The sequence below is a fragment of the Drosophila guanche genome, unplaced genomic scaffold (genome assembly GCF_900245975.1).
Source record: "Drosophila guanche unplaced genomic scaffold, DGUA_6, whole genome shotgun sequence".
NCBI lineage: Eukaryota > Metazoa > Arthropoda > Insecta > Diptera > Drosophilidae > Drosophila > Drosophila guanche.
In genome coordinates this window covers 3,756,989-3,783,185 of record NW_022995755.1, presented here as the reverse complement: position 1 = coordinate 3,783,185, position 26,197 = coordinate 3,756,989, and the positions used below count along the sequence as shown (strand labels likewise).

The following is a 26,197-nucleotide window of genomic DNA, read 5'->3' as shown; positions in this document are numbered from 1 at the left end:
GGCATCGGGTACACATTTTATTTTATTCTATTTAAGCGCAATAAAAACTTTAAATTCGGGCGAAAGTGAAAGCCGAAACTGAATGGTATGTATGGATGTGTGTTTTGTTCCCAAACCTTTGAATATTTTACGCTCACGCAATTTTATTAAACTTCATCAGTAAATCTTCATTATTATTACACTAATTATGTGCCTACACAAATCCATCGCGTCACTCGAAAATACAAATACACACAATTTGTTTTTTGCTTTTGTTAATGCTAAAAGTGTTCGTCGTTTTGATTTACATACAATTTTGAATATGACAGAGACAAGTGGGCGAGAGCGCACTTGGCGTGCGCCAGAGATAAATATGTTTCAAACAAACACAAACAGACACACACACACATAGTAGATAGGTCTAGGTAGGAGCAGATCCGATGTAAATGTGGCTCTCGCTTGCTTGCTCCTCGCATTACGCTCCAAGAGAGGCAACGCAGATCATTATGTATCACGTATGGTGTGTGTGTGTGTGTTTGTGTGTAATCTAAGTTAGTATCGTTTCGCGCTGCTGTGATAAGTAACTCTCTTAAGTTAGGTTAGATTTAGATTAAGTTAATTGCTACACCGTTTTGTCTGGCACTACTTATGTATGAACAGAAACGGATTGGAACAGAAAACAGAAAAAGACGTTTAGTAGTATCAGTGTCCAGCCATGTGAATGGGGGTGGTGCATTGGGGATGTTTTGTGTGGAATTTTTGTTGGCTACATACCTATTACAAATATATTTTCTTAATGTGTGTTTGTGTGTGTACTCTCGTGTCCACGGATCGGAATCATACAAACGCATCTCTACTCAATATGCTCAAACGCATCCTCGTATCGTATCATCGTATCATAATTCATTATAGCTATTACAGAATCCGATATTATAATTATGGTTTTGTTATTACGCTTTAGTTTTTTTCCTTTTTATTATTGTTGTTGTGGTGTGTTTTCCGTTTTAATTTATTATATTTAAATTTTGTTTAATTGTATAATAAAATAATGATTCACAATCAGAGTTATTCAGCAGCAACCGGAATTGGGTTTTTCCACTGGACGTCCTTGATCGATTTTCACCTTGCTAGCGTTGTCGGTGGCACTGGATGGCGGCCCGACGCGATTCTTGATCTCAGCCGCCATCGTCATGAAGGCCTGCTCCACGTTGGTGGCGCTCTTGGCCGAAGTTTCGAGAAATGGAATGCCTAACTGAGCTGCATACTCCTACAGTGGCCAAAATTCCACCAAAAAATATATCAAATAAGATAAGAATGGACTTTTTACACTCGTATAATACGCACCGCAGCTGTGGTATGATCAACAACTTTCTTGGTGGTCAAATCGCTCTTGTTGCCCACCAGCAGCTTGTTGACATTCTCGCAAGCATATCGTTCGATCTCTTCGAGCCACTGCTTCACATTGTTGAAAGACTCCTGATCCGTGCAGTCATAGACAACAATAATACCATGTGCGCCACGGTAGTATGAAGAAGTGATGGTACGGAAGCGCTCCTGACCAGCAGTATCCCACTGTAAAGAGATTCAAGAGTTTAGCCTGAGCTTCAATTTGAACTTAGAAAAGATTTGCTTACGATTTGCAGTTTAATGGTCTTTCCGTCCAGTTCTATGGTTCTAATTTTCTGCAAGATAAAAGGTTTTATTAGTCACAAGCGAGGTGTTGTTGATGTTCCGATGAAATACTTACAAAATCTACACCGATTGTGCTGATATAGCTCTCTGTATATGTGTCATCGGCAAAACGCAGCAGCAGACAGGACTTTCCAACGCCGGAGTCGCCAATCAGCAACAATTTGAAGAGATAATCGCTGTAGAAGTGAGGAACATGATAAGTCTAAATATTCATGAGGGCACACACAACATCACATTGTACATATACTAATTCTGAGTTCGGAGTTATCTTATCGATGTAGGGTATCCAACATCTACCCCCAATTATAAACCCAACGAGCGAGCGAGCACTTTGATAATGCTTAAAAACCTATGCATCTCGTAACTGTTGCGATGTGGTGTGAGGACCTGAGATTCCATAGCTCAGGAAATTTCTCAAGTTCAATTGTTTTCAAGTAGAGGAGCGCAGCGAGGCAATTAAAGCCAAATAAAAGAGGTTTTGATTACGTAGCAGCGGAGAACGTCAGAAACTGCGAGCGGGAGAGAGAGCAACACTACAAAAGCAGTCAAACAACAACAAAACGTACGCGAGAGGGGTAGGAGACTCTCTCTCTCTCTCTCTACGCAGGTGACTCATCCGCCCCACAAATCAGCCAGTCAGCCCGCCAGTCCGCCATCCAGTCCAGTCAGTAACTGAGCTCCAGGCAGTACTTGGAGTGGAATATGGGAATAGATTGGATTGACTGGCCGAATCTGTGATGGCTGAGAAGCGACTAGAAGCAACAACAATCAACAATATTTTCTCCGTGGCTTACAAAGTTTGACACCAGAGTGCGCTCGTATGGGTGCACAAATGTATATGCGTGTGCTGTGTGCACATCCCTTTCCTGTTTTAGGGCTGATTTTAGTTTCTATTAAATTCGAGTGCTTCTGGAGTTGCCAACGACAGGCCAGGCCAGCGCTAAACAATGCTAGAAAAAAGGGAGTGGGCTGGGCTGGGATGTGAGACTAGTGGACGTAGCAAAAATGACGTCGCAGAAAAAAAAATGATGAAAGCAACGATTATCGAACGCGAGTGTGTAAAAATGTTTCAATGAAAAACAAGTCAATGGTCGCCACCGCACTGGTGCGCAGTTTCTGCGTGTGTCAACTTACTATTCGGGATTCACAGATGACATTATGGGGCTTTTTCACAAGAATTTATATTTGCCACGAACAAATATTCGATTTGATTTCTGCCTTTGCCTGGCTGCTTTGCGTTGACTGTTTCTTCGACTTGCGCGGTCTGATTACTGTAAATGTATCACTGGATTACGCGCACTGCTCTTGCACTATTGCTATTGTGTTTTTTGTAATTCGCTATTGTATTTATTGCAACGAATTTATAGGAAACTGAGTTTATTTCCACAAATTCGAGGGCCGAGAACGAGAACAATGGCGACTGAAAAAATGACGAAGTGGCATTAGGATTCAGTGTTGGAAAAGGCTTCAAAACCAGGGTTGCTTGGCACAGAGAAATTCCATAGCAACGCAGAGATGTGTGTGGGCGGATACATTTTATCTGACCCGACCCGACAACCCACGATAATAATCGACTCGACCTTATGCACTTGCCTGGATATAATCTCTTAGAATACATTATTTGATTCTAAACACGGTATTTAACATTTGAGAGTTTTGTTTGCATAGAGAACACATTACAGATAATAATAATACATACATAATATAGTATATGAAAGAAGATTCGATAAGCGGGTATAACGCCTACCCACACGGGGGGTTATGGGAATGCATCGTTCTAATGGAGATGGCTATCTATTCCAAAGAGTTTAATGTAAGCAGCTGTTTGAGCACTTTCGTCTGTGAGGTTTCCCGGATCTCGCCGGCCAAAAACATCTCATCCACCACACTGTAGACCTTGTAGAAGTTGAAGACGAGGTCCAGCTCGCACACATTATGGAAGTATTCGTTCAGCACCTCCACAAAGTTGTGGATGGCTTCCAGATAGCACAAATTGTTGTCATTGACGTCCACGCAGATGCAGAAATACAGGCCCGCATATCGTCTGTAGACAATTTTGAAATTACGAAACTGTGGAGTGGGTAAAACATTTGATTAGGCTTCCGACTCTCGAGAGACTGTGTGTGGACGCCCCCAATCGGCATTCTGGTCTTACCTCTACGAAGTTGGTGTGCTTGGCATCCCGCACAGTGACCACGGCGTGCACCTCCTCAATCAGTTTTTGTTTTTCGTCGTCATCAAAGTTCATATACCATTTCGCCAGGCGAGTCTTACCAGCGCGGTTTTGTATGAGTATAAAGCGTATCTGGGGGAGTACAAACAGTGCAATTCAGTGCGAACATAACGCCACCAGTGGTTTTACCATTTTCCAGGGTCTGCGGTGGTAATTACTTGAGTAATTACTTTGGTATTTACAATTTCAATTTTCAGCGACGGAAGCGAAAAACTGATTATGAGCAAATTGTGTATCACTATTTCCAGGGCTGCAGCGTGAAGCGAAACAGCTGTTTCCGAGCACCAGTGTTGCAAAATGCGACGCTCGCGCTGTATTACGAAGTTTCACTTTTTTATTTGTTTTGTCACATTTTGAAGCTAGTCAATCCCCAAAAATGTTGGCATCGCGCTTGAATCTCCTGACTTCACGCTTTCAGGCGCTGCGCAGGTGCTCCACCACTCCAGGTCGTCAGCAGAAGGAGGCAACCGCTGAAGTACACGATCCCTTGCAGGCAAGCGCCTTGAAGGAGCAGTGCATTGTGGTGGACGAGAATGACAGAGCTATAGGTGCAGCATCCAAGGCAGACTGCCATAGGGTGCATCCACAGACTAGGGACGTCAAGCTGCATCGCGCGTTCAGCGTTTTTCTCTTCAATGCCAAAGGCGAAATGCTGGTCCAAAGACGTTCTGTTCACAAGGTGAGTTAGCAGTGGAAATTCCCCTGAAACCATTAAACACGTATCGTCATTGGCCAAGTGCAGATCACCTTTCCCAATACATATACAAACGCGTGCTGCAGCCACCCGCTTCACGAGATAGAGCAGGAGCGTCAGGAGGCAAACGCCCTGGGAATCCGACTGGCTGCCCAGCGGCGACTGAACTACGAGCTAGGCATACCAACAGATGAAATCCAGCCGGAGGACTTTCACTACCTCACTCGTATTCACTACGCCGATGCGGGCGATGGCGTCTGGGGTGAGCACGAGATCGACTACATACTCTTCCTGCAAAAGGATGTGACGCTGAAGCCCAACAGCAACGAGGTCAGCGAGGTGCGCTTTCTGAGACGCGACGAGATCGACGATGCCGTTGCGAACTTTAGCGCCCCATTGACCCCCTGGTTTTCACTCATCTTGCGTCACCGCCTCAAACAATGGTGGGACAACTTGAATGGGTTGAAACAGTTCGAGGACTTGAAAAACATACAACGCTTTTAAATATGCACAAACACACAGATACTCACCACACAGATGCGCTGTGCTGTGCTGACGAACCAAAAATACAATTATAACCTTTGATTGTTTGTTTGATTTTCAAATTCTCTTTATTCAAATGGAAAATAGTGTGAGTGTGTGCAAACAATGGGCACAAAAGCGGATTTTTATGCAACCTCCGTGAGTTGATCAGTCCAGTACAACTTTGTTTTGTTTTGTATATGTAAATATAACAAAATATATGTATGTAATATGTGTGTGTAGGCATAGGATATTGAATATGCTTTAGCTCTTAATATGATCACATTACGTTTCGAATAATCATCATCTCATCATCACCCTGATCATCATATCGCATGCTAGTAGGCGGACCTCGGTAGGTCCACAATAAACAACAAGAATAAATATGTACAAAAAAAGAGAGGACTACAAACTAACAAGAGACACGAACTATAAATATGATTCTTAGATCTAAGCACAGATTGAAACAAAGACAAGCTGCAGCATTAAATAGTATCGCTTTCGAAAGCGATATCTGTAGTTCGAGGCGCGCGCCTCGAAGCGTGAAGCGCAGACCCATGGCAAATTGATTTGCTCCCCAGAGTCCAACACGTTGCGTTCACATGGCACCATCTACCTTGGCACCGTTTTCTAGGGGGTTTCAAGTAAATAAAGCATCTGCTTAGGAAATTCCAACAACTTAAAGCTATACTTTTGCAAATTTCGATCGCCAATTTGCACCAGTATGAATGAGTATGGCATACGTATACGTAGTTCTCGCATGCAAGTGGGAGTTGGGTTTTGGGTTCGTAGTTGTGTATGTGTATATGGGTGTGTATCGTTATGTGTAATGAAATATCAAGATGATCGGATCATCTTGAATTCGATAAGTGGTTAAGGCACATATATGAGTCTATCGTGAATCTCAGGCTCGTTGAAACTGTCTACAAAGCACACGCCTGCAGGCACACACTTTTTCGTTCGGGTGCTGATGCACCCTTTTTAGGACAAACCGAAGAGCTTCAAAGCATTGAAGGCAGTGACCAAGGCCACCTCATCGGGCGTTTTCTTCATGAATGCTGCAATCATTTCCACAATGGCTGGCAGACTGCACGGCTCATTCCGTTGGAAGGTACAATATCTGCAAGAGTATTCCATTCTTCAATATAGTCAGATAAATGACTTCCCCCCATTACCTGTGTAAGTACAGCAAAGAGCGTTCGGTGATGGCAGTCTTGACATGTTGCGGCAGCTTGGAAGCTCTGGTGTTTGGATACATGAACGGTGCATCCGTCTCAACTAGCAATCGATCCAACGGCAGTGTGCCATTGTCCAGCAGTCTGCGAACGCCCGTGTCTGATTTGTCCTTGCACAAGTACCCGGTCAAACTGATGTAGAACCTGCGGTCCAAATACTTGAGCGCCTCCTCGGCTGTGCCCATAAAACCTCTGATAACCACAGGCGGTAGATTCTCGAATCTGAAATGAGATGGGTTAGAAATGTTTGCTTCATTCGGAGGTGGACATACTTGTCGAGTATTTCGAGTAGATCATTCTGGGCCGACCGCTCATGGATTAGCAGAGGTTTATTGAGCCGAATGGCCAAGTGCAATTGCTTGGCGAAGATCTGTTTCTGGGCATCCGGTTCGGAGAAGTCGCGCTGGTAGTCCAGGCCGCATGGACCCACCGCGACGCACTCCTGTGCCTGGGCGATGTGCTCCAAGTCGAACCATGTGGACGGCTCCTCCACAATGGACTTTGAGTCGTGTGGGTGTATGCCAGCAGTCGAGTAGATAATGTCGGGATAAATGCGCGAAAGGCGCAGCGCTTCCTTGCTTGATTTGACCGAAGTGCCGTGTACCATTAGTTTTTGAACACCTGCAACACACACAGAAAAACACAAAAGAGAGACACCAAAGAGAAAGTTTTAGCCAGGCCATCGAAAATGCATTGGTGCACGGGTTGCACTTGCCCACGGCTATGCCACATACCTATACTCTCACACACACACACAGAACTGCGAACGCGAACTGTGCACACATGTTGCTTATCACTTGACCTTCTGGCACTCTCTCAGTGCGTGTGCCTCGCCCAAAAACAAAGACAATTCACACCAGCCCCCCGTCTTGTCTTATTCTTGCTCTTCTTTAATCGACATACCCATACACTAGCACTAACCTGCGTCTCTTGCTCTTTGAACGACGGAATCCAGATCACGGCTATACTTTTTGTTGGTCAAATTAGCTCCCACATCGATGACAATGAGGTTCTCGAAGCAGTGCTTCATGCTGTCATCCATGTCCAGTTGCTCATCCAGCAGCGGCGCTGGAGTTGCGGCCACTTCGGGAGCTATTTGTTGCTGTTGTTGTTCCATAATTTCAATATTTGGACCAAAATAGCTAATGACGCAGCCCAGACGAGTGTTTGCTGTCTGTGTGCGTGTGTAATTCAATTAGTTTTCGTTAGCACACAAGGAAACGCGACGGCAAATGAGAACCGTGAAGTATGTAGTATATTGAAGATTTCGTTGCAATTTCGAAGAGTATACCAATTGATTAATTAACGGCTTAAAACAGACAAGTTATTTAAAAAACAAATCCCGACACGACTACGACTGCTGGCTAGTGTGACCGTGACCGCGGTATTATCGATAAAATATACCGAACAACCATCAAAAAAATATACCGAAAACTTGTAATTTTGTCAATTTATTAACCAAGCTTGAAATGCTATCGATTGCAGCTCTATCGAATTGGATGATTAAAAAATTTGAATTGCAGGGTAATTTTAATTGTAGATACGAATATATTAATCTTAGAATCGTTCACCCACGGGCTTGATAGTGAGCTCATGAATCTGCACATTAGGTGGTGTTTGGATGCAATAGGTCACTGCATCGGCCACGTCTTCGGCACGCAGCATTGGCATGGTCTTGGCCAGCTCCGCGGAATTCTTGTCGAAGATTTCGGTGTCCACAACGCCGGGACTGATGCTCTGGAGATTATAGGAAAGCAACAGTTAGAGGGAACACACGAAAAAAGAACAACTCACCGTAATCTTTGTCTTGGTTCCTTTGTTGAGGAACTCCTGTCGCAGGACTTCGGTTAAGGCAGTTATGGCATGCTTTGAGGGCGCATACATATTGAATTGAATCCCCGCCACCATTGGCACTATATGCCCGGCCAGGCTATTGATTAGCACCACATGGCCATCGTTCACTTTTCTCCAATATGGCGCGCAGAGCGTCCGTGTTGCCCTCATCGGTGATGTTGGTGCGTCGCACTATGCCGGCATTGTTAATCAATACGTCGGCCCCGCCCAAAGTCAGCTCGATCCAAGCAAAGGCATCAATTACCTGCTGTTCCACACTGACATCGCACTGGCGACCATGAAAACGCGCCCCTTGATCGTCGGGCAGAGACGACTTTAGCTCCTGCAGTCGATGCTCACGTCGCGCCAATCCTACGACGATCATTCCTTTGGACACCAGATCTTTGCAGCATGCTGCCCCAATCCCGGAACTAGCACCAGTTACAACAGCAACGCGATTTAGCCAGCGGTTCATCTTATTTACTGAAAATTGTATGATCCAGTGAAACGAACACGTACATTGTAGATGTGTATGTATGTATATACATATCCTAAAAATAGTCATAGCTGCATGGTATTTTTACTTATATACCGATCCATGATCAGCTGATGCAACGGTTTCTATGAAATGGAATTTCTATCGAAATCGAAACGAGCTGAGGGTTTATTTTATTATTATATTTATTTATTTGTATTATTTCTGCTAACATGTATGTTTTTTGGTGTTGGTTGTAGGCGGTAGATATACATATATGTATCCATAAACACATACATTTACATATATTGATATTGTTAATCTTGAACCTGTTAACGCGCAGATTTGGTGTTTTTGTTTTTCTATTTTCCATATCGGTATATAACGAACATAATGCACATATAATGTATTATGGTATGTGTGTGTATGAAGGTATGAGTATGCTCTACGTTTGTTAAAACTTTAAACCTAAAATCCAATTTGGTTTTTTCGATAAATATACTTTTGCTTTATCCACATATTTCATTACTTTCACGTTACGTTTCACGTTCATCTTTGCGTGGCTGAGTAAAAGCGGGAAAGGACATTTGCATTTCTATTGCGCTCCTTTACATACTTGCATACGTATAAATATTGGGGGTTTGCATATAGTTTTGTTGCTCGCACAACAAATTTGTTGCTAGATAGCTCGTTATATAAATGTAATCTTTAGCTTAATATTTTTGGTGTTCTGTTCTTTTCTTTTCTTTTCTGTTCTGTTGTTTTTGGGGACAGCATTTACTGCTGGTACGAGCTCGAGTATATGCGTTATTAAATCTATATAAATGTTTGTATATTTGTAATATATTATTGATATTCTTCTTTGTAGATCTTGACTTGCATTAAGCGCTGGCCGAGTTTTGTAGTGGCCATCATAGTGCTTTGTTCGATTTTGATTTTTTTTTGGGATTGGTTGGGATGGAATGGAATGGGATTTGCTTGAAGCTTCCCAAAATCAAAAATGTTGATGGAATAGCATTGTTGAAGCGTGACAAAACTCTACAAAACAGCGCCTAATACCATCGAAGTATATAAAGATATATATATATAACATACATATGTTTTATACTTGATATATTCTGTATACGAGTACATATAAATATTTTACTTGTTCGTTACTTGACATTTATAAAATTTTGGCTAACAATAAAATTGCATAGTTTATCATTATCATTATGTTTAGTTTCATAGTTATACCATTGATTCCTCCGTAGTTACTCGTACTTGTTAAAAGGTTTCATTATTTATATACTCGTAGTTTAAAGTTCTTTGGTGTTTGTTTGGTGTTTAACGAATTTGAGTTCGATTATTGTTTGCTTCTTGGTTTCTTTGTTAGTTTTTTGTAGTGATACGTTTTAGTGCGAAATCTTTGACTGCTTTGTGCTCCCACTGTGCGGTCGGTCGGTCGGTCGGTCGGTCAGAAATTCGAAATCCAACGCGGCCTACCCCCATTCTAGATCTAATCTAGCGCTATCCCTAATCTACCCCACCCCGTCGCGCCTGTGCCGCAAAAACTAACATCATCTTCATCTCCCTCAGCATGGCAGCACGGTCGTCAAGTGTGCTACGTACTTTGTGCGCTGTTCGATGTGTACACTGTTCCACCCACTGCCCAACGATATCTAAGCTAACGGCCTACCTACTGCTTCCGTTGTACAAGTAGTGGCATCGTGCCCATTCCTCCATCCATCCTCCTTCCATTCATCCTCCTTCCTTTCTTCCGTTGTATTGCGTTTACTAACCATTTGCCACCATCATTTGCGTTGCTGCTGTGACTCGGTTTGCTTTTGGTTTGCTTTTGGTTTGCTTTTGGTTTGCTTTTGGTTTGGTTTCGTGTAAAATTCTAATAAAATTGATTATTGTTGTTTGATAGATACACAGTGTAGGCATAGACCATACCATACCCATGCATTGCACATTGCACATTGCATATTGCTTATTCCAAAATCAATATAAATATATATGTATAAATTGTAAGAATTTCCATACAAAAATTTAGTAGGTACGTTACTTTAGACCTCGGTGTTATCTCATTTTGTTTTGTTCTCTTTTGTTTTTTGTTACACTTATCTTCTCTCAAATATGATACTGGACTTACTTTTGCCCCGTTCCGTTTCACTCTCGCTGTCGTACAAAAAGTTTTAGCAAAGCTATTTGAAGGTCTTTCCTTTCCCTTTCCCTTTCCCTTTCCCATCGTACCTTCCGTTTGATTCCGTTCCGTTCCTCCGACACTTCTTCATCTTCTTCGATACATAGCAAATGGCGAGTACAAACAATCTTAAAACTGCGTAACGGTACATATATATTGTAGATATTATATAGCCATAGCCAAGGAGTAGTTTTATATCTTGTCTTTTGTTTATGTTTGTGTCTGTAGCATGTATGTACCATTCGAAACACGTATAAAACATCTATTTCTATGTGTGTCTGGGCCACCTGTCGATTCGGGAGTTTTCTATTTGCAGAGTGTGGAGTGTTGTTGTGTCTAACTAACTGATCTTTGATTAGATTACCCACCCCCTATCGCATTGGTCCATCCCCATTCCCATTCCCATTCCCATTCGCTATTCCTATGTAGATCTGGCTACCTATACACGACGGAGATGACAACAACAACAACGACGATGGCATGACGGATAAGTCTGGCACTTTTCAGACCACCAGCACTGCCAACTTCTATCACAGTTCCATAAAATCATTCGAATAATAGAAGATAACCACCGTACCACTCCGTCTGTCTGCCTTTCTGTCTGTCTGTTGGTCTCATTCAAGTCCCTCAGTTGTGGCGACATTTCTGGCTGTAATTTAGCAATGGGGACAGTAAATAAGTCAGAGATACCAGGGATTTGGATCGTCATAGCATATCATAACTCGTATGTTTGTAGCTGCCATAGGAATGAGACAATCAATTATACGTTTCCTATATATAATATGTATACGTATGTTGTGGAGTTTGTTCTATGCAAGTGATTCGTAGCTAATTATGTCTTGGGGGAATGGCAAGAGGATTGTGGGGCTTCCTACTCGTACAGATCCGCACTACGGCGTGGTGAGGCGGCGGATGCTGACGAAGATGACCCATAGCTAAGCTGCGAGTCTGTCTTCTTCAGTATGGACACATGATGAGTGGGTGCATCGCTGGCTCGATTCAGGGAATCCTGTTTGTGGAGCAAACCCCGACGCTGATCGGCGAACGAAATAACCGAATCCTGCTTGACCAGCTGATGACGTCGTGGCTCTGGTCGCTGATCCACAAACGAGATGACCGAATCCTGTTTGACAAACTTCTGTCGCTTGTCCAGCAGGGATCCCGGCGTGGCATTCGCCATGATACCTCCGGCACGACGTGACTCCATGGAGACGCTGTCTCTGTCCGCCAGCGAGTCGCTCAGACCGAGAGCGGGAGCGCGACGCGACTCCATGTAGGAGACAATCGAGTCCTGCTTGGAGAGCGAGATCTTGGAGCCATTGCTGTCCTGCTGGCACAACGGACGCCGTATGCCGGAGGCATCGCTGCAGGAGCTCTCCTGCTTGATCAGGAACTGCCGGGAGCCGTGCGAGTCCTGCTTGAGCAGCATCTGCTGTGACAGATTGCTGTCCTGCTTCAGCATCATGTTGTGGCGCCGCAGCGAGTTGTGCTCGTAGATGTAGGAGACGGCATTGCCCTTGCTGCTGGGACTCTTCCTCGAGCTGTTCTGGTGGTAATGTGACGACTTGCGCGTGCTGGTGGTGGACGAGGCAATGGCCACGTTGTCATAGTATCTGCGAGTAAACAGAGGAGCATTAGCAGGATGGCTGAGACAGAGAGAGAGAGAGAGAGTGAGTGGCCCACCTGAGGCGGCCGCAACAGCTGCGCGACTTAATGATGGCCGCAAATCCTCGCCTGTACTTCTTGTTCACCGAGTAGAGGATGGGATTGATGCAGCTGTTGGATGAGCCCAGCCACTGGGCCAGTGGCATCACCTTCTTGAGCACCTCGAACTCCTCCTGCGATATGTCCGAGCCGAACTTGATGCGCGCAAAGATTACGTAGAGCGGCAGCCAGGAGAGAACAAACAGTATGACCACCGCCACCAGCATCTTGATCACCTTGACCTTGCTCTTCTGCTGCATGCGATCCATCTGCGCATCCTTCGACTCGCCCGGTATCGAGCGCGTCGACACCTTGATCCAGATGAGCACATAGCAGAGAGTTATCAGCGACATGGGCAGCAGATAGCAGGCCACCAGATTGGCCAGCAGGAAATACAGATTGCCATCGGTGCCGGGCGGCCAGACCTCCTGGCACAGGTACTGCGGCTGCGTGTAGGCCGAGACCAGAGCATCCGAGAACACCTCCTCGGCCGGCACAAGATCGAAGAAGAGCAGCCAGGGTATGGTGGTTACCAGTGCGATTAACCATATGCCGATTATCATGATACGCGCACGTCGCTTTGTCATCTGCTTCAGCGGCCACCAGATGGCAATGAACCTGCAACGAGAGTGCACCACACAAAGAATGTTTACCAGCTCCAGATGCTGAGACGAAGACGGAGCCGTCAAGTATAATGGCAATCATCAAGCTGTCGAGGCGACGATGACGACACCGTTTCAACAAGGCTTGGCATGCAAATATCTCCCACTGATTAATTTGCACACGCAGGATGCCGCCTCCTGCCATCAAGCACTGCGCTGGCATCCCTAAGCCTTTTTCTGCTGAGTATTCGCTTTCCAATCTCGTCTATTGAACTCTCAGTCGCCACTCACTTTCAAAAATGCCAGCAGCGAATGCCAGTACGAGTGCTCGTCTATTTTGGGTAGGGGGTGTCATTTTTTATTTTGCTTGCCATAATGAATTGTAATTTGAATAAGAGCTGTGAGAGGCTGACGCAGAGGTAGAGAACAAGGGACGCTGACGCCGATGTCGCTGACATGGTATGGCAGGCGAAGGAGAACTCAGGAGATTTCAGCATTTTTCATTTAGCTTAGTGCAGTCCGGCTCATTGTATGGCGCCCGTTCAATAGTCATAGACAAGACTTGCTTTAGTCTGACACTGAGTCTGGGTCTGGGTGCCCGGGGAGTCTCCTCGTCCTGACCAAACCATGTAATTATGGGCCAGTCCTCATGCCGTGCATTGTGCTCGTATTTTGGTGTTTGTACGGCTTTGGGTCGTCGCCTGGCCAAAACATTTGGCAGATAACACAACGGTAATTTCATTATTGGACAGCCCCAACCAGCATGGAATCTTTCTCTAAAAATAGCCAACAAAGTAAAGTACTGGACTCACAATCCGCCTGTGGCTGGGGCAGATGGGAGGGGAACAAAGACAAAGCTGCCTGCAGCAGTGGCCAATATCAAATTGTCATAACGTTTATTTATTGGAGGCAACCACTTGCATTAGCATAATTTGTCCATGGCCATAAATCAGACAACGGTCTAATTGAGATTTTCGGAATAAGCAATTTTACTTGGAAAAAATTGACTTAAGATTTGGAAATTCATATTGGAATGAAAATACCCTTCTAAGACCTTAAGACTTTGTTGAATAAATTCTAAAATATATCAAAATCAATGAGTTGGAATATTCCCATTTATTTGAGGACACTTTTCCCCATGGATGGTGATAAAATGATTGCGACAATCATGCTAATTTGTGCTCCATTCATTTCGCTGAGTGCAGTACGCATTTGTGCAAATCTCTGCGGGATTACCATGTGATGAAAGATGCGGTGACGTTGCCTGAATTATGATACAAATTTCTTGGATTTGAATATCCCGCAGTGGCCTGCGGTTGCTACATGGGGACCATGGAGTACTTTCCCTTAGTAAAAAGTACGGGGATAAGTAATTTGCATATTCATGTGAGGAGCTTACGAGCAGCTACAAATTTAATAATTGGCTACATGCTGCCATCCACGGCCATGCCCTGCGTGGTTTTATGACGGTTATCCCAGGCTCTAGCTCTGGCTCCTACGCACTCCTGACATTTTCAAAGACACCCACACACAGAGGGCTAAAGACCCACAGTGTCACTGTCAGTGCCATAAAAGCCACAACTATGAGGACGAATGCGCTATGATATATGGCTTTTATGAATAAATACAAACATAGGAATGTACGTGGATGATGGGGCAGATCCCTGTACGCTCTCTGGAAACTAACGACCCTAATTAAATGGCATTGGTATAAGTTATAAGTTATAAGCTACAGTTCTACTATCCCCAAATAAAGACTCGGAATCATGGGAAGCACTGAGCACTTAAGTCCGTGGCTAAGACAGCTGAGAGCAGATTTAAGTTTCTTGTTACAGATAATAAATCTTAAATTTCGATTCAGTTTACGAGTGCTCGTAAAAATACAAAGCAGCGGATGGACACAGAGAAAACAGCAGAAAACAGGATGCGGCCAGACACAAACGGACTTCGGCATGGCCTGTCTCGGGGGGAGCTGGGGGCCTGACCAAACGATCGAATGATGTACTGTTGTGGTCGTCTTTGGTGCCACAAAAACATAAGCAGAATGCGAATAGAAAAAGAAGATGAAGCTGAAGCTAAAGAGGGGTGACGTTGCTGGGGTGCTGCCCCCCGGGCTCTTTTGCTCTGATTCTGACTCCGATTCCGATGCTGGTTGATGCGCTCGTTGGAAAATTGATATAAATGAAAGTGCACATAAAGCAAGACGGGCACTTGGTTATGTTGGTCTGTTATTGTCCTTGGGGTTATGACTGGCACACGTCAAAGCGTTTTAGTATCACTTGATAAATCAGCTGGCCGCGACATTTCTGACTTTATGGGCATCAATAATCTTGTCGCGGGACATTTATGGGGACAGGCAGCCAGGAAGCCCAGGGCTGACATTTTGATTCCTGGCGGCATCTCATCAAAGAATCATTACCACTCGTCCAGGCAAGGGAAAAACTGAAGTGAAAACAACATTCTAAGGCATTCTCGTATTGAATTTGAAACATGAATTTGATTATCGCACAGCGCCTAATACGGACAAGGCAAACTGTGATGAACTTGATCTTGAGACAAAACGAGCGACCCACAGACTGCTAGCTGCCTGTGCCCCACTGCCTGAATGTCTATCTGTCTGTCCATCTGTCTGTCTGTCTGGCATGACCAGTTTTCCCCAGGTGCAGCATTGCTGCTTGCATTGAGCGACGCGCCGGCACTCACTTTTCGGATCGGACTGCGGTTCCTATAAAAGCTGCGCTCGATGTTGCACTTGTCACCAGTTGCAACTAGCAAATCATTAGCCCAACTTCTACTTATCTCCTGCACATTCCCAGCCCATCAAAATGTTCAAAATTGTAAGTAGCTCTGATGGATCCACTGTTGCTGCTAATCTGTGAACTTTGAACCCACTTCGAACAGCTGTTTGTGCTTGCCGCCCTCGCTGCTGCTCAGGTTCACGCCTATCCCGGCGTCGTGGCCGTGCATCCCGTTGTGGCGCACCCCGTTGTGGCGCATCCCGCTGTGGTGCACTCGCCCATCATCCATCATGGCGCCCACTCGGTGCACTCGTAAGTTGAACGGAACGCAATTAATTTTCAATCTGCTTATCGCCCTAACTGGCTGACTGACACTGACACATCCATCCGCCTGTACCCTCCTCGCTTCCCTCTCTTCCATAGACACGTCGTGCACCATCCGGCATCCGTGAAGGTCGTCACCCCGATTGTCGCTAAGCCTGTGGTGGCTGTGCATGCCATCAAGCCGCTGGTGCCACTAGTGCCCGTGCACCATGCCGCACCCGCTCTGGTCGTGCATCATTAACTGCACCCAACTGCCCCTGAACCTTTGCCCACAGCCCACAGCCCATCCCCATCCACGCCCACTCCTGGCCCACCCCCACCCAACAGCCAAGATTATCCCCCAATAAAAGTTCACAGCCACGTAATTGAGGAGAGTGTTTTCAACTTTTGAACGCATCGCGTTGCAAACTTACCTGTCGAGGGACACGGCAATTAGACTGTAAACCGATGCCGCCACCGAGACACCCTGTATGTAGGGCACAAACTTGCACATCAGCCACCCGAGCATCCACGCTGAAAAATATGTTTAAAAGAGCAGAAAAGAAAGGAGAGAAGAGAAGGTAGAGAGTGAGAGAGCGGGTAAATATTGGCCATAAACAATGTACAAATTATGCTGAGTAACTTTCGGTCACATCGCTGTCCTGCTGCTGTCCTGTCCTGTCCTGTCCTGTGCATTGTTGTCCTAGTCGTTGTCCTGATTGTCCTATCTCTTGTCTTATGCTCATGGACTTGGTGAACGTTCAATGCTTCTTGGCATCGCCAGCCGCCCACGTCTCCGCCGTTGTTTGCTGACTGAGATTTATGTGCTGAATATCATTCATAATTTGGTGACAAGGCTCAGATTGCGACCAGCCAGCGGCAGCGGCAGAGTCGGAGCGGTGATGGAGAACGGGCACTATTGTTTGCTCAGCCACAAACAGCACCACAATCAGTACAAGAGCCAGGACCAGGACCAGGACCAGCACCAAGACCACGACCACGACCAGACCGCACATGCCTAAGTTAATTTGTATTCCTTTTATTCTATTTGATGGAAGAAGGCACGAGACTGATGCGCCATCCCCGTACGCACATAGCAATCGCATAGTTGTGCGTTATGAATTTTATGCTAAAAGGAATAACTCACTCAGACACAAAAGGTTATAAAACACACATGGCCGGGGGCATGATAGGACACCAGCACCAGCACCAGCACCAGCACCAGCACCAGGACTCCAGTATGCTGGCAGGACCTGTGGCAAAGTTTGTCAAGGTTGATGACAGTCGAACAGTGCTCCGAGTATGACAGATCGAATGGCAATTAACCAACCAACAGCCCACACATCATTAGCACGAGGCAAAGTGTCAGGACTCCCGTCCCGCCCCGCGAACCATGGAGTTCAATGCTCGTCGCAGGAGACGCCTTCTCAGGCGTCTCTGGCTGCTGTTGGGGCTTCTAATTTCCTGTCTCGTTCGCCTGTCTTATCTCGATTTGTTGTCGCTTTTTATTATGCATACGCACCGGGCAACCACCCGCTCTCCGGGCAGCCCAATAAAAGCCAAATTTAATATGATTTGGCACATAAAAATATAAATATTATTTGGCTTTGTGGCTGTGAACTTCTGTGCATTGGCTTGAGAGTCGAATGGACAGGTTCTGGGCAGCATCATGTGGGTTTTGTGTGTACAGGACATGAACATCGGACACAAACAATCAACAGTACCATACACGAGGAGACAGCAACTCAAATGGGTTTCTTTTCGGGTTTATTCGTTCGATTTCAAATTGCTTGCGTTGAACAGGAGTGGAAGGGAGAACTCTCCTGTGTTGCAAGTGCAACAGACTGAAACCGAAGCTATTAAGGCGAGTATACTAGCACGCCCCTACTTATTTGAGATATTATGCTGATAGGGGTAAACTTTGATATATGGCTGTCTGATGCCTGGCCAAACTTTTCGTCCATTAAACCGACAGCAGAGAGTGGCTTAAAAAAGAGTTTTCAATTCAAATTCAGTTCGGAAATGCTCCATTATATTCAATCATGTGAACGGCTAAACACATTGCTTACATTTCAAAGTTTGTATTCACGCAAAAAGAAGAAAAGGAAAGCCATTCCATGGCGTTTTGGCATTTAATTAAAGAATGCAAACGTGCCTTAGTTGGTTTTTTCTGGCTTAAAGTTTTCCGCACAACACAAACATGGATTTAGTTTCAAAACAGTCAACTGACTTTTAATATCGCAAAGACAAACATGGGTTTTATCCAGACATCATGGAATTGGTTGCTGAATATTTGTAACAAAGTGTACATAAAACCTGTTATCCAAAATTGCAGATCAGAACTCCTTTCTTGTGCAAACATCAGAAACAACTCAAATCGAATCGCGTGAATATCCGACCCTCAAACTCGCTGTTCCCCTTATCAGTTTTAGCGCTTTGAAGGCTAAACAAGCAGTATCTTCAGAGCTTCTTAAGTCCTAAGCTGCGGTACATACTGTCAAGGTAAGAGGTAAGAGGTAAGAGGCATGAGTGGCTGACTGGCTGGGGCTGAGTGTGTTTTGACAGGGCAGGGCGACATATGGCCAACAGACGCAGCAGCAGCCTCAGCATCTTCGCCATTTGTAAGCATAAGCTGGTGCTCAATATTGATCAACTCAACTGCAAGAGATAATACGAGTACCAAATCGATATTTGAGCTTATCAGCAGCCTTCAATTGTGTGCTGCGGTGAGGAGAGAGCCTGGCCCTGGAAAATGTCAAGCGCGCCCTGCCTAAGCCTTTTAGTTTTTTCTTTTTTCTTCAGTGTCCCTTTACTGGAAAACTTTTCTTTGTCGTTACGTTACGCATAGGCAAAGTGGATTGGATTTTTCTTTTGCATTTCCAAACCTCCCTCCAGGGGCGACAATTTTGTTTCTATCAAGGTTGTGGTTACCCGCGTACGCTCATAAAGTTAATGAAATAATCAGGCGTAACAAATCCGCCAACGGGTCACGGGGGTTGTGACACGGTCTGGCTCTGGCTCTGAGTCTGTATATGGGAGGGGCATTGGTTCGATTGGTATGGGCGTGGAATGGCCATTGAAGAGGCATAACACTTGAGACAAATGCGTTATTGTTATGATTATCACTTGAGCGTCACGTCCTGCAGCGACTCCTGTAACTACACGATGGCAAATTGAATACCGCAGGAATGGCGCCAGCCTGTGCCGGAGACACGAGAGCGACTCGGGAGAATGGTGAATGGGGGAGGTGAGATCTGGGCATGGCCATCATCACGTAGCGACTAAATTAAAATACAATCAGGCGTCAGGCGCAAACAGCTGAAAAATGACTTCATCAGCTTCGTCTTTCCGCAGCCGCCGCCGCCGCAGCCGCCGCCGCCGCGTTCTATCGGCACAAATCTCGCTGCCAATTTAATGAACAAACTGGCAGTGGCAACGTGACTTCAAAAAACCTGAGGAGAACGTGCTGCGGATCCACAAAGGACTTAATGACAACGATTTCGCATTGATAAGACGGCACAACAATGGCCATAAAGCCCCATTTAGGACACTGCAAGGATATCCTTCGTCTCAAGGCGGATGGGGCTCGCTCGCTCGCTCGCTGAAATCAATTCATTTCGCATTTTATTGGATTTCGAAGCACACATAAATAAGGGCCCCGACCTGCCCTGCCAGCGCCCCCCCACACATTCCAAAACCCCCAACTCAACCCCTACAACAGCCCTCAACCAGTACAGGCCGAACCCCGTGCAGGTACCAACAAGCACACACACCACGAGTGTGTGTGTATCTGTGTGTGTGTGTGTGTGTGTGTGTGTGGATAACCCTGACTATCAGGTTTGCCAAGCGAAATATTTAGGTCAATTCATCCAGCCGCAAAGAGCCTTGAATGCAAACAACCTTCCACTGCAGTTCTGAGGCTTGAAGGTGTGCTTAGATAATGGCTCTGCCTGTGCCTCTGCCTCTGCCACTGCCACTGCCTGTGGCGATGGCCACCGTTCGCGTCGTAGTCGGCATCCTCTTTGACGGCTGCATTTTGATTTCATATAATTCACTTTGTTGGTTGGCGGGGGGCAGAATGGCGAACATCCTAGCAACCAGTTCGGGGTGTGGCGGTGCAACGTGCAATGTTCGATGTGCAAATATGCCAAACATCCGAGACACTCCGAGAGCACCTATAGAACTCTTAGCCTACCCACACGCCACACGCTTTTCTTTTGCTTTGAAATGTCTTTCAGCTGCTTGTCGAAGGCGAATTGGAATGTTTGGGGGAGTAGTCAAAAAAAAAATGCTCCCACACATATACAATCCACTACCCCCCTCAACACACACACACAAGTCAAAATGGCAGCACACAAGGGCTGGCTGCAATTTGTGTTTGCTGTTGTGACTGCTGCTTTTGCTTAGGCCTCAAGCAGCTGAGCCCAAGTCAGGCCATAATGGAGAAGGGAGACGTTGGGGAGTCGCCCGCCACCCACAGTGACCCACTAAGAGCGTTCGGCCCCCTGGCAGCGCCAGCCCTGCGCCTAGCTTGAATTTCTGAAATTAGGTCAGTTTTGTGTCGATGATCCTTTGGGCCACCCCGAAAAGCAGCAACAACCAGCCGAGTGCGAGTACACAGAGAGAGTGAGGAGCGCAGAGAGAATGCGCAGTGGCACACACACAGCCAGACAGCCACACAGGCACACAGGCACACAGTCACACAATGCAAGCGGAGGAAAACTCATTCACTTTTTCCTGCCACACGCTTCATTCGTTTTTCCCTGGCACTCTCGCTCATTCGGGCGACTTCGTTTACTACGCCCCCACTCTCGCCGACCGACCGAGCGACCCACTTGTTGGGCGGGGGAGAACGTGAGCCGAGTGCAATGCCGTTTCTTAAAGTTAAGGTATAGCAACAAGAGAGTCCCCCACAATCCACCCTCAGCACCGCCTTTGGGGCGGGGGGAGGGCAAGAGCCACTACTTAATTGGCAACACTTGGGGCAATCCGTGAGCCTAGCTGGCCGTGGGCAGCCATCGGCTCCAATAGAAGATGGAACTGTGGCCCTTGGTCTGGTTTTGGTTCCCTGGCTGCCCTAGCTCTGCCCTGACATGGCGTGCATTACAATCGGAATTTGAATTTGATTTCCCAAGGATTTCGATCATTTTTCCATGTCGACAGCGATTTGCATAGCCTCATACTCTGGGCACCTGCTCGAACAGCTCCACGACAATCAATTTGGAAGACAGCTTACCGCCCGTCCGAGTCCAAGGGGTAAGCTGAGGGGTGTACGAAGTATACATCGAGGAAGACAGTCTGTTGTTGCAGAGGGTGTAATGGCTCCGACAGAGATGGATAGATAGGCATGTCAGGTGAAATTTATTTAAATTAAAGCATACAATTATGCGCAACCTCGTTTATTGGGTCGTTTGTGGGTCGTCGTGCCTTCGCTGGGATTTCGAATTGGCCTTTAATTAAATATACACTTGTACCTTGGACACTTGCAAAATTGTCAGTTCCAGGAAGGACTATGTATTCGGACTGGGAAAGGGAGTGTTGTGGTGTTGTGTGGTGGCCCAACACCCGGAAAATTAATTTAATTGAGTGCCTCCATCCCGGGCAGGGATTTCTCTGATGTCACAGACTCATTTACATTTGCTTAAAAGATTTGAAACATGTTTGGCAGACTGAAATGCTGAATAAATGAACTGCTAGAACGGCTATCCAATGAAATATTTGCGAAAAAGTTGCAATTTCTGGAGCGTGCAATTTGCTAAGTGCATTTATTTCTTTTATGGTTTAACTTTAATTTTGCAGCATTTTGCGATGCCATTCCCATAATAATATCTTCACTCATTGACTGTTTGCTTCGTAAATACTCGTTAAATGTTCAGTTTCCAATTAAAACGGGGAAGCGCAAACCAAATGTGTCTGCTCAGAGTAAATAAATTCCGATACGTAAAGAAACATAAATGGTAATTACTGCAACGCTTCTCGCAGGACTGTGGGCACCACTGCGCCAGCAAATCGAAATCGGGCTTAATTTCCTCAAGCATTTATGCGGACATTAGCTCTAATGTCATGTCCATTACATTTTGCTTTTGTTCTCGTTGATACTCGTGGCACATTACGCATATGCCACGTGAACACGCAGCGAACAAATTTTTGGTCCGTGTCGTTTGTGTCGGGGGAAAGCTTTATCTAAGCGGCGATTAATTGCGACCCATAAATCCAGCTAATATGCAGAACCAACCAGAACAGAAAAAAACAGAATACGCACAGCACCACGCATCATTCCACACGGCGTTAATGTGGGGCCCCCAGCGGCAAATAAATCTCAGAGTCTTACGGAATTAAGCAGATACTTACGCACAAAGATGTTGCCAATCAGAGTGGCTGGCAGGCAGAAGACAATAACAAGGATGTCCGCAATCGCCTGGAAACGGAATGGAATGGAAATTTAAGTTCAAATTAATGGGGTTCATTCGTATGATTTAGGGGGCCACATACCAGATTCACAATGAAGTAGTTTGTCACCGTCCGCATGCGAGGCGCCCGCAGGACGACGGCAATCACGAAGCTATTGCCAATGAGACCCACCAGGAACACCACAATGTACGCCACACAGTAGACAATGGACATGGCCAGCGAGTGGCGGTAGAGCGGATCAAAGCCAAAGTCCACGTTGCCGTCGAACTGCTCCCAGCGCATGGAACTGTCGTTGTATGAGGACTTGGTGGCCGCCACAGCAGCGATCAGGCTGGTGGTAGCTGGCGACATGTTCAGCAAGTTGGCATAATAGGTGGATGAGGTGGCCTCGGCAATGGCCAGGCCCGACAAGGACACCACCTGCTGGCTGCCCGCAATGGCCAGTGCCGACGTAGAGGCCGCCACCGATGCGCTTGTCGTGGTGGTGGCTGCAATCGTGGCCAGCAAAGAGCTGGCTGCAGGCGCCACAGTTGCCGTGGCCGTGGTCAAAACGGTGCCCAAAAGAGTGTCTATAATGGCTCCGTTACTCAATTTAATGATACTCGATCCGCTCGAGGAGCTGCTCTGGCCATTGCCATTGTCGCTGGCATTTCCATTCCCATTGCTGCTGCTGCCATTGCTGCTGCTCAGCAAATCATTGAAATTCAAGAGGTTCTGCAAATCGACGAAATTATGCGTGAAATTATTATAGTCCCCAGCGAGGGCGGCTTCCTCGATTGTTTCGCTTTGCTCCACCATGGGCCAGGGCCTGCCTGCCGCTGAGGGGGGTATTGAGGGAGCTGTTGCCCCCGTCGCTGTTACGCTAGTTGTGGCTGTCGTCGGAGTCGGAGTGTCGCCACTTGTATGGATTTTATGCTTGCGCTTGCGAATCCTCCCGTTTACTGCCATCGCCAGACCAAACTTGGATAAACTAGCTGACACTTTAAGTGGCGCCTAGACCGTCGCTGGTATTCTCTATTTTATTTGTTAAGTAGTTTCTTTTGATTTAGAAAAAGTCTATAAAAATGGCATCGTCACTTGGCATTTCGTTGGCTTTGAGAAACATTTATTCCATTGAGTGGTAGGATATGCAGGATAATTCGTGGCTTTACATATTAAACAATAACATTTAATTAACATACGACTACAGTACTTTGTGCACTTGTGCACCATTGAAAAGTAATCATGCCACAGTGTTTAAATTCGTGTGTGTGTGTGTGTGTGTGTGTGTGTCTGTGGTGTTTGTGCCTTTGTAGTTGTCGCTGTCGTTGCACAACAAATGCAATTTTCAACACTCGCGCGCCCTCCCAAGGTTGGATGTGCTTTGGCAGCACCTACAACAGTTTGTTGCCGTTTGGGATGCGAAACGAATCGGTTGGTTGGTTGGTAGGTCGGTCGGTCCCTCGGTTTGGTCTGGTCTGGTATGGTCTGTGGGTCGTTCGTCAGCTGGTTGACGTTGCCTTGGATGGCATTACGAAAAAGTCGGCGGCTCAAGGCCTCGTGTGCATATTTCAGATAAGGCCAAATGTTGGGGGCTTGGATAAATGGTTGGAGTGGTAGCATTGAACGCGGGGCAGCGAGGTAGCTGCAACCGAGAGGCTGGGCTCAGGGACATGGCCATATACCATCTCCAACACATGCGCGTGGTTAATTAATTGTAATGCCATTTCTCTTATTGTTCGCTCTTTGCTCTGCTCTACTCTGCTCTATCCTGCTCTACTCTACTCTGTTTTGGGCACAATTGAAAAAGAAAAAAAGAAAACTGAAAGGAGAAGGCAAGCGTGCACTTTGACCTCAAAAAAGCCGAACAAACATCGACAAAACGAACCATCGAGTAACTCAATGGCACCAAATAAAAATTCCATTAAGCACAAATGCCAAACGCAGGAGGCACTTCGATTGAGTGCCAAAAAATTGCCAGTAAGCATTGAAACAATTGCCTCAATTCCATGGCGGCAGGGAATTCTTTTGTTGCCCTTCGCCCAATGTGGGAGTGGCGTTATCCACGGGAGACACCAGACAAACTGGCGACTAAAGACCCCCTTAGCACACAATTCAAAATGTCCACGGCCTCGGTCTCAGCTGGTGTCCCTATTCCAATTCCAAATCCGCTAGCGATCCGGCCGTTGATTCTGCCTGAATGAGCGTGAAAGTGCTTCTTGGTCGTGGTCTACTCAATTTCAGCGCTTTTCAGTGGAGCTCTGATACTGATGCTGCAGGCCAGTAGATCCCAATGGGGCGTTTGGCCAAGTGTCAACAGCACAACTAATTAAAATGACAGTGCTAAAAACAGCACACAGGGCAGAAAAAGCAGAGCGAGTGCAGCATAATGATGCTAAGAAAAGTTTACAACTCCCACACTAGGGGGGAAAGACAGCGACAGACACCTCCGCACAGTGTTCCACCCACAAACACAAAAGCAAACAGTGAGAAAATGGCAAATGGTAAGACGGTTCAACGGAAAAAACATTGAAAGGTTAACACTACGCGTGGTCGGTTCGGTTGGTTCCGTGTTCCATGGACGGCCATGTGCTGGTCGCCGTGCCGTTAGATGTTGTGTTGTCTGCCCTTCGGCGACCGCGATGTTAACGGATTCGCGTCTGAATGAGGACTGCCGACAATGCTGCACGGGCAGCTCGTTTTTCAGGCTATCTGGCCCCACGACAGACATGGACACAGACACGCTCGGAGCACGATAGTGGGAGCCGACGACGACGATGGCCCGACGACGACTGAATGTAGGTCCCTGTTGCCAAACCGCACCCGCCGCCAGTTACCGTTCGAGCTCGATTCGGGAGAGTGGGGCCACAGCCCCAGACCCTCCACTCCACTCCACCCCACATCGCATTCGCATCGCATCGCATCGCTCATTCGCTCAATCGTCCTTGTCGCCTATGTACTCGAGCACATACACCCGAACACTCCGTGAGCGGCGCACCAACACCAATGTCCCTCAAATGCAATGACAGAGCCTCCGCCTCTGCCTCTGCCGCTCCTATATGTTTATGCTTTTTCCCGTCCTTTTCGGAGCATCGCACAGGCTTAGCATACAACTTTGTAGGCTTAAAACTGAAGGACCACATTTGGCAACATGCAAGGTTAAACGGCGAAATGTCAGGGAGACCGAGTGCGAAGCTGCGGCTGGCGTAAGGCGGCTTCCCGTCCAAGAAAAACACTTTCACAATCACAATCCGCCTGTACGCCGTAACCGAACCCGGACCCGGGACCCATGCTCATTTCTGGCCAAGATGAAAGGAAAACATGTTGATGCTGCCTTTTCATAAATACGTTTATTATGCCATTTGACTTTTTACCCCCGCTGCTGCCTATTGTATTGCGTGTCGCCGTGCTGTGTGCTCTGTGTGTGCTATTTGCTCGGGCACAGGAAACAAAACAGAGAGCAACAAGAGGTCTCCTCCCCCCAATTGCTTTTCATGTCTCTCAGCGCAGACACACAACAGGCACGCGGGACACGGCATACGGTATACGCAATTTCCGTGTCGGCTCCATTATGCTGCTGCTGTTACTTTTGTTACGGTGGCTGTTGTT

The 26,197-nt window shown here is 46.4% G+C and overlaps 7 protein-coding genes across 8 annotated transcripts; 2 read left to right on the top strand and 5 right to left on the bottom strand.

The window, feature by feature from the left end:
* Window positions 1–123: 123 nt before the first annotated feature.
* LOC117589960 (ras-related protein Rab-1A) lies at window positions 124–3,113 on the bottom strand. Its single transcript, XM_034282260.1, has 5 exons — window positions 2,806–3,113; window positions 1,727–1,847; window positions 1,614–1,661; window positions 1,324–1,551; window positions 124–1,246 (listed from the first exon to the last, which is right to left on the bottom strand). Exons 1-5 carry the CDS (start codon window positions 2,826–2,828, stop codon window positions 1,049–1,051), a joined length of 618 nt encoding a protein of 205 aa, XP_034138151.1. The 5' UTR covers window positions 2,829–3,113; the 3' UTR covers window positions 124–1,048.
* Window positions 3,114–3,310: 197 nt separating this feature from the next.
* Window positions 3,311–4,174, bottom strand: LOC117589961 (AP-2 complex subunit sigma). The gene is made up of 3 exons (XM_034282261.1): window positions 4,034–4,174; window positions 3,827–3,976; window positions 3,311–3,741 (listed from the first exon to the last, which is right to left on the bottom strand). The coding sequence occupies exons 1-3, from the start codon at window positions 4,034–4,036 to the stop codon at window positions 3,466–3,468; spliced, it is 429 nt and encodes a 142-aa protein (XP_034138152.1). The 5' UTR covers window positions 4,037–4,174; the 3' UTR covers window positions 3,311–3,465.
* Window positions 4,175–4,202: 28 nt separating this feature from the next.
* Window positions 4,203–5,350, top strand: LOC117589959 (isopentenyl-diphosphate Delta-isomerase 1). Its single transcript, XM_034282258.1, has 2 exons — window positions 4,203–4,583; window positions 4,647–5,350. Exons 1-2 carry the CDS (start codon window positions 4,281–4,283, stop codon window positions 5,100–5,102), a joined length of 759 nt encoding a protein of 252 aa, XP_034138149.1. The 5' UTR covers window positions 4,203–4,280; the 3' UTR covers window positions 5,103–5,350.
* On the bottom strand, window positions 5,209–7,742 carry LOC117589958 (3'-5' ssDNA/RNA exonuclease TatD). 2 transcript variants are annotated; one of them, XM_034282257.1, is made up of 4 exons: window positions 7,090–7,214; window positions 6,628–6,976; window positions 6,296–6,577; window positions 5,209–6,240 (listed from the first exon to the last, which is right to left on the bottom strand). In XM_034282257.1, the coding sequence occupies exons 2-4, from the start codon at window positions 6,960–6,962 to the stop codon at window positions 6,102–6,104; spliced, it is 756 nt and encodes a 251-aa protein (XP_034138148.1). In that variant the 5' UTR covers window positions 6,963–6,976; window positions 7,090–7,214; the 3' UTR covers window positions 5,209–6,101. The 2 variants fall into 2 exon arrangements, with proteins under 2 accessions (XP_034138148.1, XP_034138147.1); XM_034282256.1 differs by lacking the exon at window positions 7,090–7,214 and adding an exon at window positions 7,277–7,742 and having other exon boundaries at window positions 5,304–6,240.
* Window positions 7,743–7,866: 124 nt separating this feature from the next.
* LOC117589578 (farnesol dehydrogenase) lies at window positions 7,867–8,701 on the bottom strand. Its single transcript, XM_034281637.1, is given in 3 exon segments — window positions 7,867–8,092; window positions 8,150–8,324; window positions 8,326–8,701. Coding segments are annotated over 3 exon segments (693 nt in total). The 5' UTR covers window positions 8,664–8,701; the 3' UTR covers window positions 7,867–7,912.
* A 2,569-nt stretch (window positions 8,702–11,270) lies between these two features.
* LOC117589782 (neuropeptide SIFamide receptor) lies at window positions 11,271–25,329 on the bottom strand. The gene is made up of 6 exons (XM_034281979.1): window positions 25,136–25,329; window positions 22,691–23,754; window positions 22,550–22,616; window positions 16,633–16,732; window positions 12,535–13,173; window positions 11,271–12,464 (listed from the first exon to the last, which is right to left on the bottom strand). Exons 2-6 carry the CDS (start codon window positions 23,555–23,557, stop codon window positions 11,723–11,725), a joined length of 2,415 nt encoding a protein of 804 aa, XP_034137870.1. The 5' UTR covers window positions 23,558–23,754; window positions 25,136–25,329; the 3' UTR covers window positions 11,271–11,722.
* LOC117589783 lies at window positions 15,913–16,584 on the top strand. Its single transcript, XM_034281980.1, has 3 exons — window positions 15,913–15,994; window positions 16,059–16,207; window positions 16,319–16,584. The coding sequence occupies exons 1-3, from the start codon at window positions 15,983–15,985 to the stop codon at window positions 16,458–16,460; spliced, it is 303 nt and encodes a 100-aa protein (XP_034137871.1). The 5' UTR covers window positions 15,913–15,982; the 3' UTR covers window positions 16,461–16,584.
* Window positions 25,330–26,197: the final 868 nt, after the last annotated feature.

Excerpts from the sequence above, each read along its gene's own strand:
- LOC117589960 (XM_034282260.1), bottom strand. The coding sequence starts at position 2,828 with ATGTCATCTGTGAATCCCGAATA. Across the intron at positions 1,662-1,726 it reads GCACAATCGGTGTAGATTTT|AAAATTAGAACCATAGAACT; the intron begins GTAAGTATTTCA and ends TTTATCTTGCAG. Across the intron at positions 1,247-1,323 it reads TTGATCATACCACAGCTGCG|GAGTATGCAGCTCAGTTAGG; the intron begins GTGCGTATTATA and ends TGGCCACTGTAG.
- LOC117589961 (XM_034282261.1), bottom strand. Across the intron at positions 3,742-3,826 it reads AGCACACCAACTTCGTAGAG|TTTCGTAATTTCAAAATTGT; the intron begins GTAAGACCAGAA and ends CCCACTCCACAG.
- LOC117589959 (XM_034282258.1), top strand. The coding sequence starts at position 4,281 with ATGTTGGCATCGCGCTTGAATCTCCTGACTTCACGCTTTCAGGCGCTG. Across the intron at positions 4,584-4,646 it reads AAAGACGTTCTGTTCACAAG|ATCACCTTTCCCAATACATA; the intron begins GTGAGTTAGCAG and ends GGCCAAGTGCAG.
- LOC117589958 (XM_034282256.1), bottom strand. The coding sequence starts at position 7,472 with ATGGAACAACAACAGCAACAAATAGCTCCCGAAGTGGCCGCAACTCCA. Across the intron at positions 6,977-7,276 it reads TCAAAGAGCAAGAGACGCAG|GTGTTCAAAAACTAATGGTA; the intron begins GTTAGTGCTAGT and ends TGTGTGTTGCAG. Across the intron at positions 6,578-6,627 it reads CTACTCGAAATACTCGACAA|ATTCGAGAATCTACCGCCTG; the intron begins GTATGTCCACCT and ends ATCTCATTTCAG.
- LOC117589783 (XM_034281980.1), top strand. Across the intron at positions 16,208-16,318 it reads GGCGCCCACTCGGTGCACTC|ACACGTCGTGCACCATCCGG; the intron begins GTAAGTTGAACG and ends TCTCTTCCATAG.
- LOC117589782 (XM_034281979.1), bottom strand. The coding sequence starts at position 23,557 with ATGGCAGTAAACGGGAGGATTCGCAAGCGCAAGCATAAAATCCATACA. Across the intron at positions 13,174-16,632 it reads ATTGCCGTGTCCCTCGACAG|GTTCATTGCCATCTGGTGGC; the intron begins GTAAGTTTGCAA and ends CTCTCGTTGCAG. Across the intron at positions 12,465-12,534 it reads AGCTGTTGCGGCCGCCTCAG|ATACTATGACAACGTGGCCA; the intron begins GTGGGCCACTCA and ends GTTTACTCGCAG.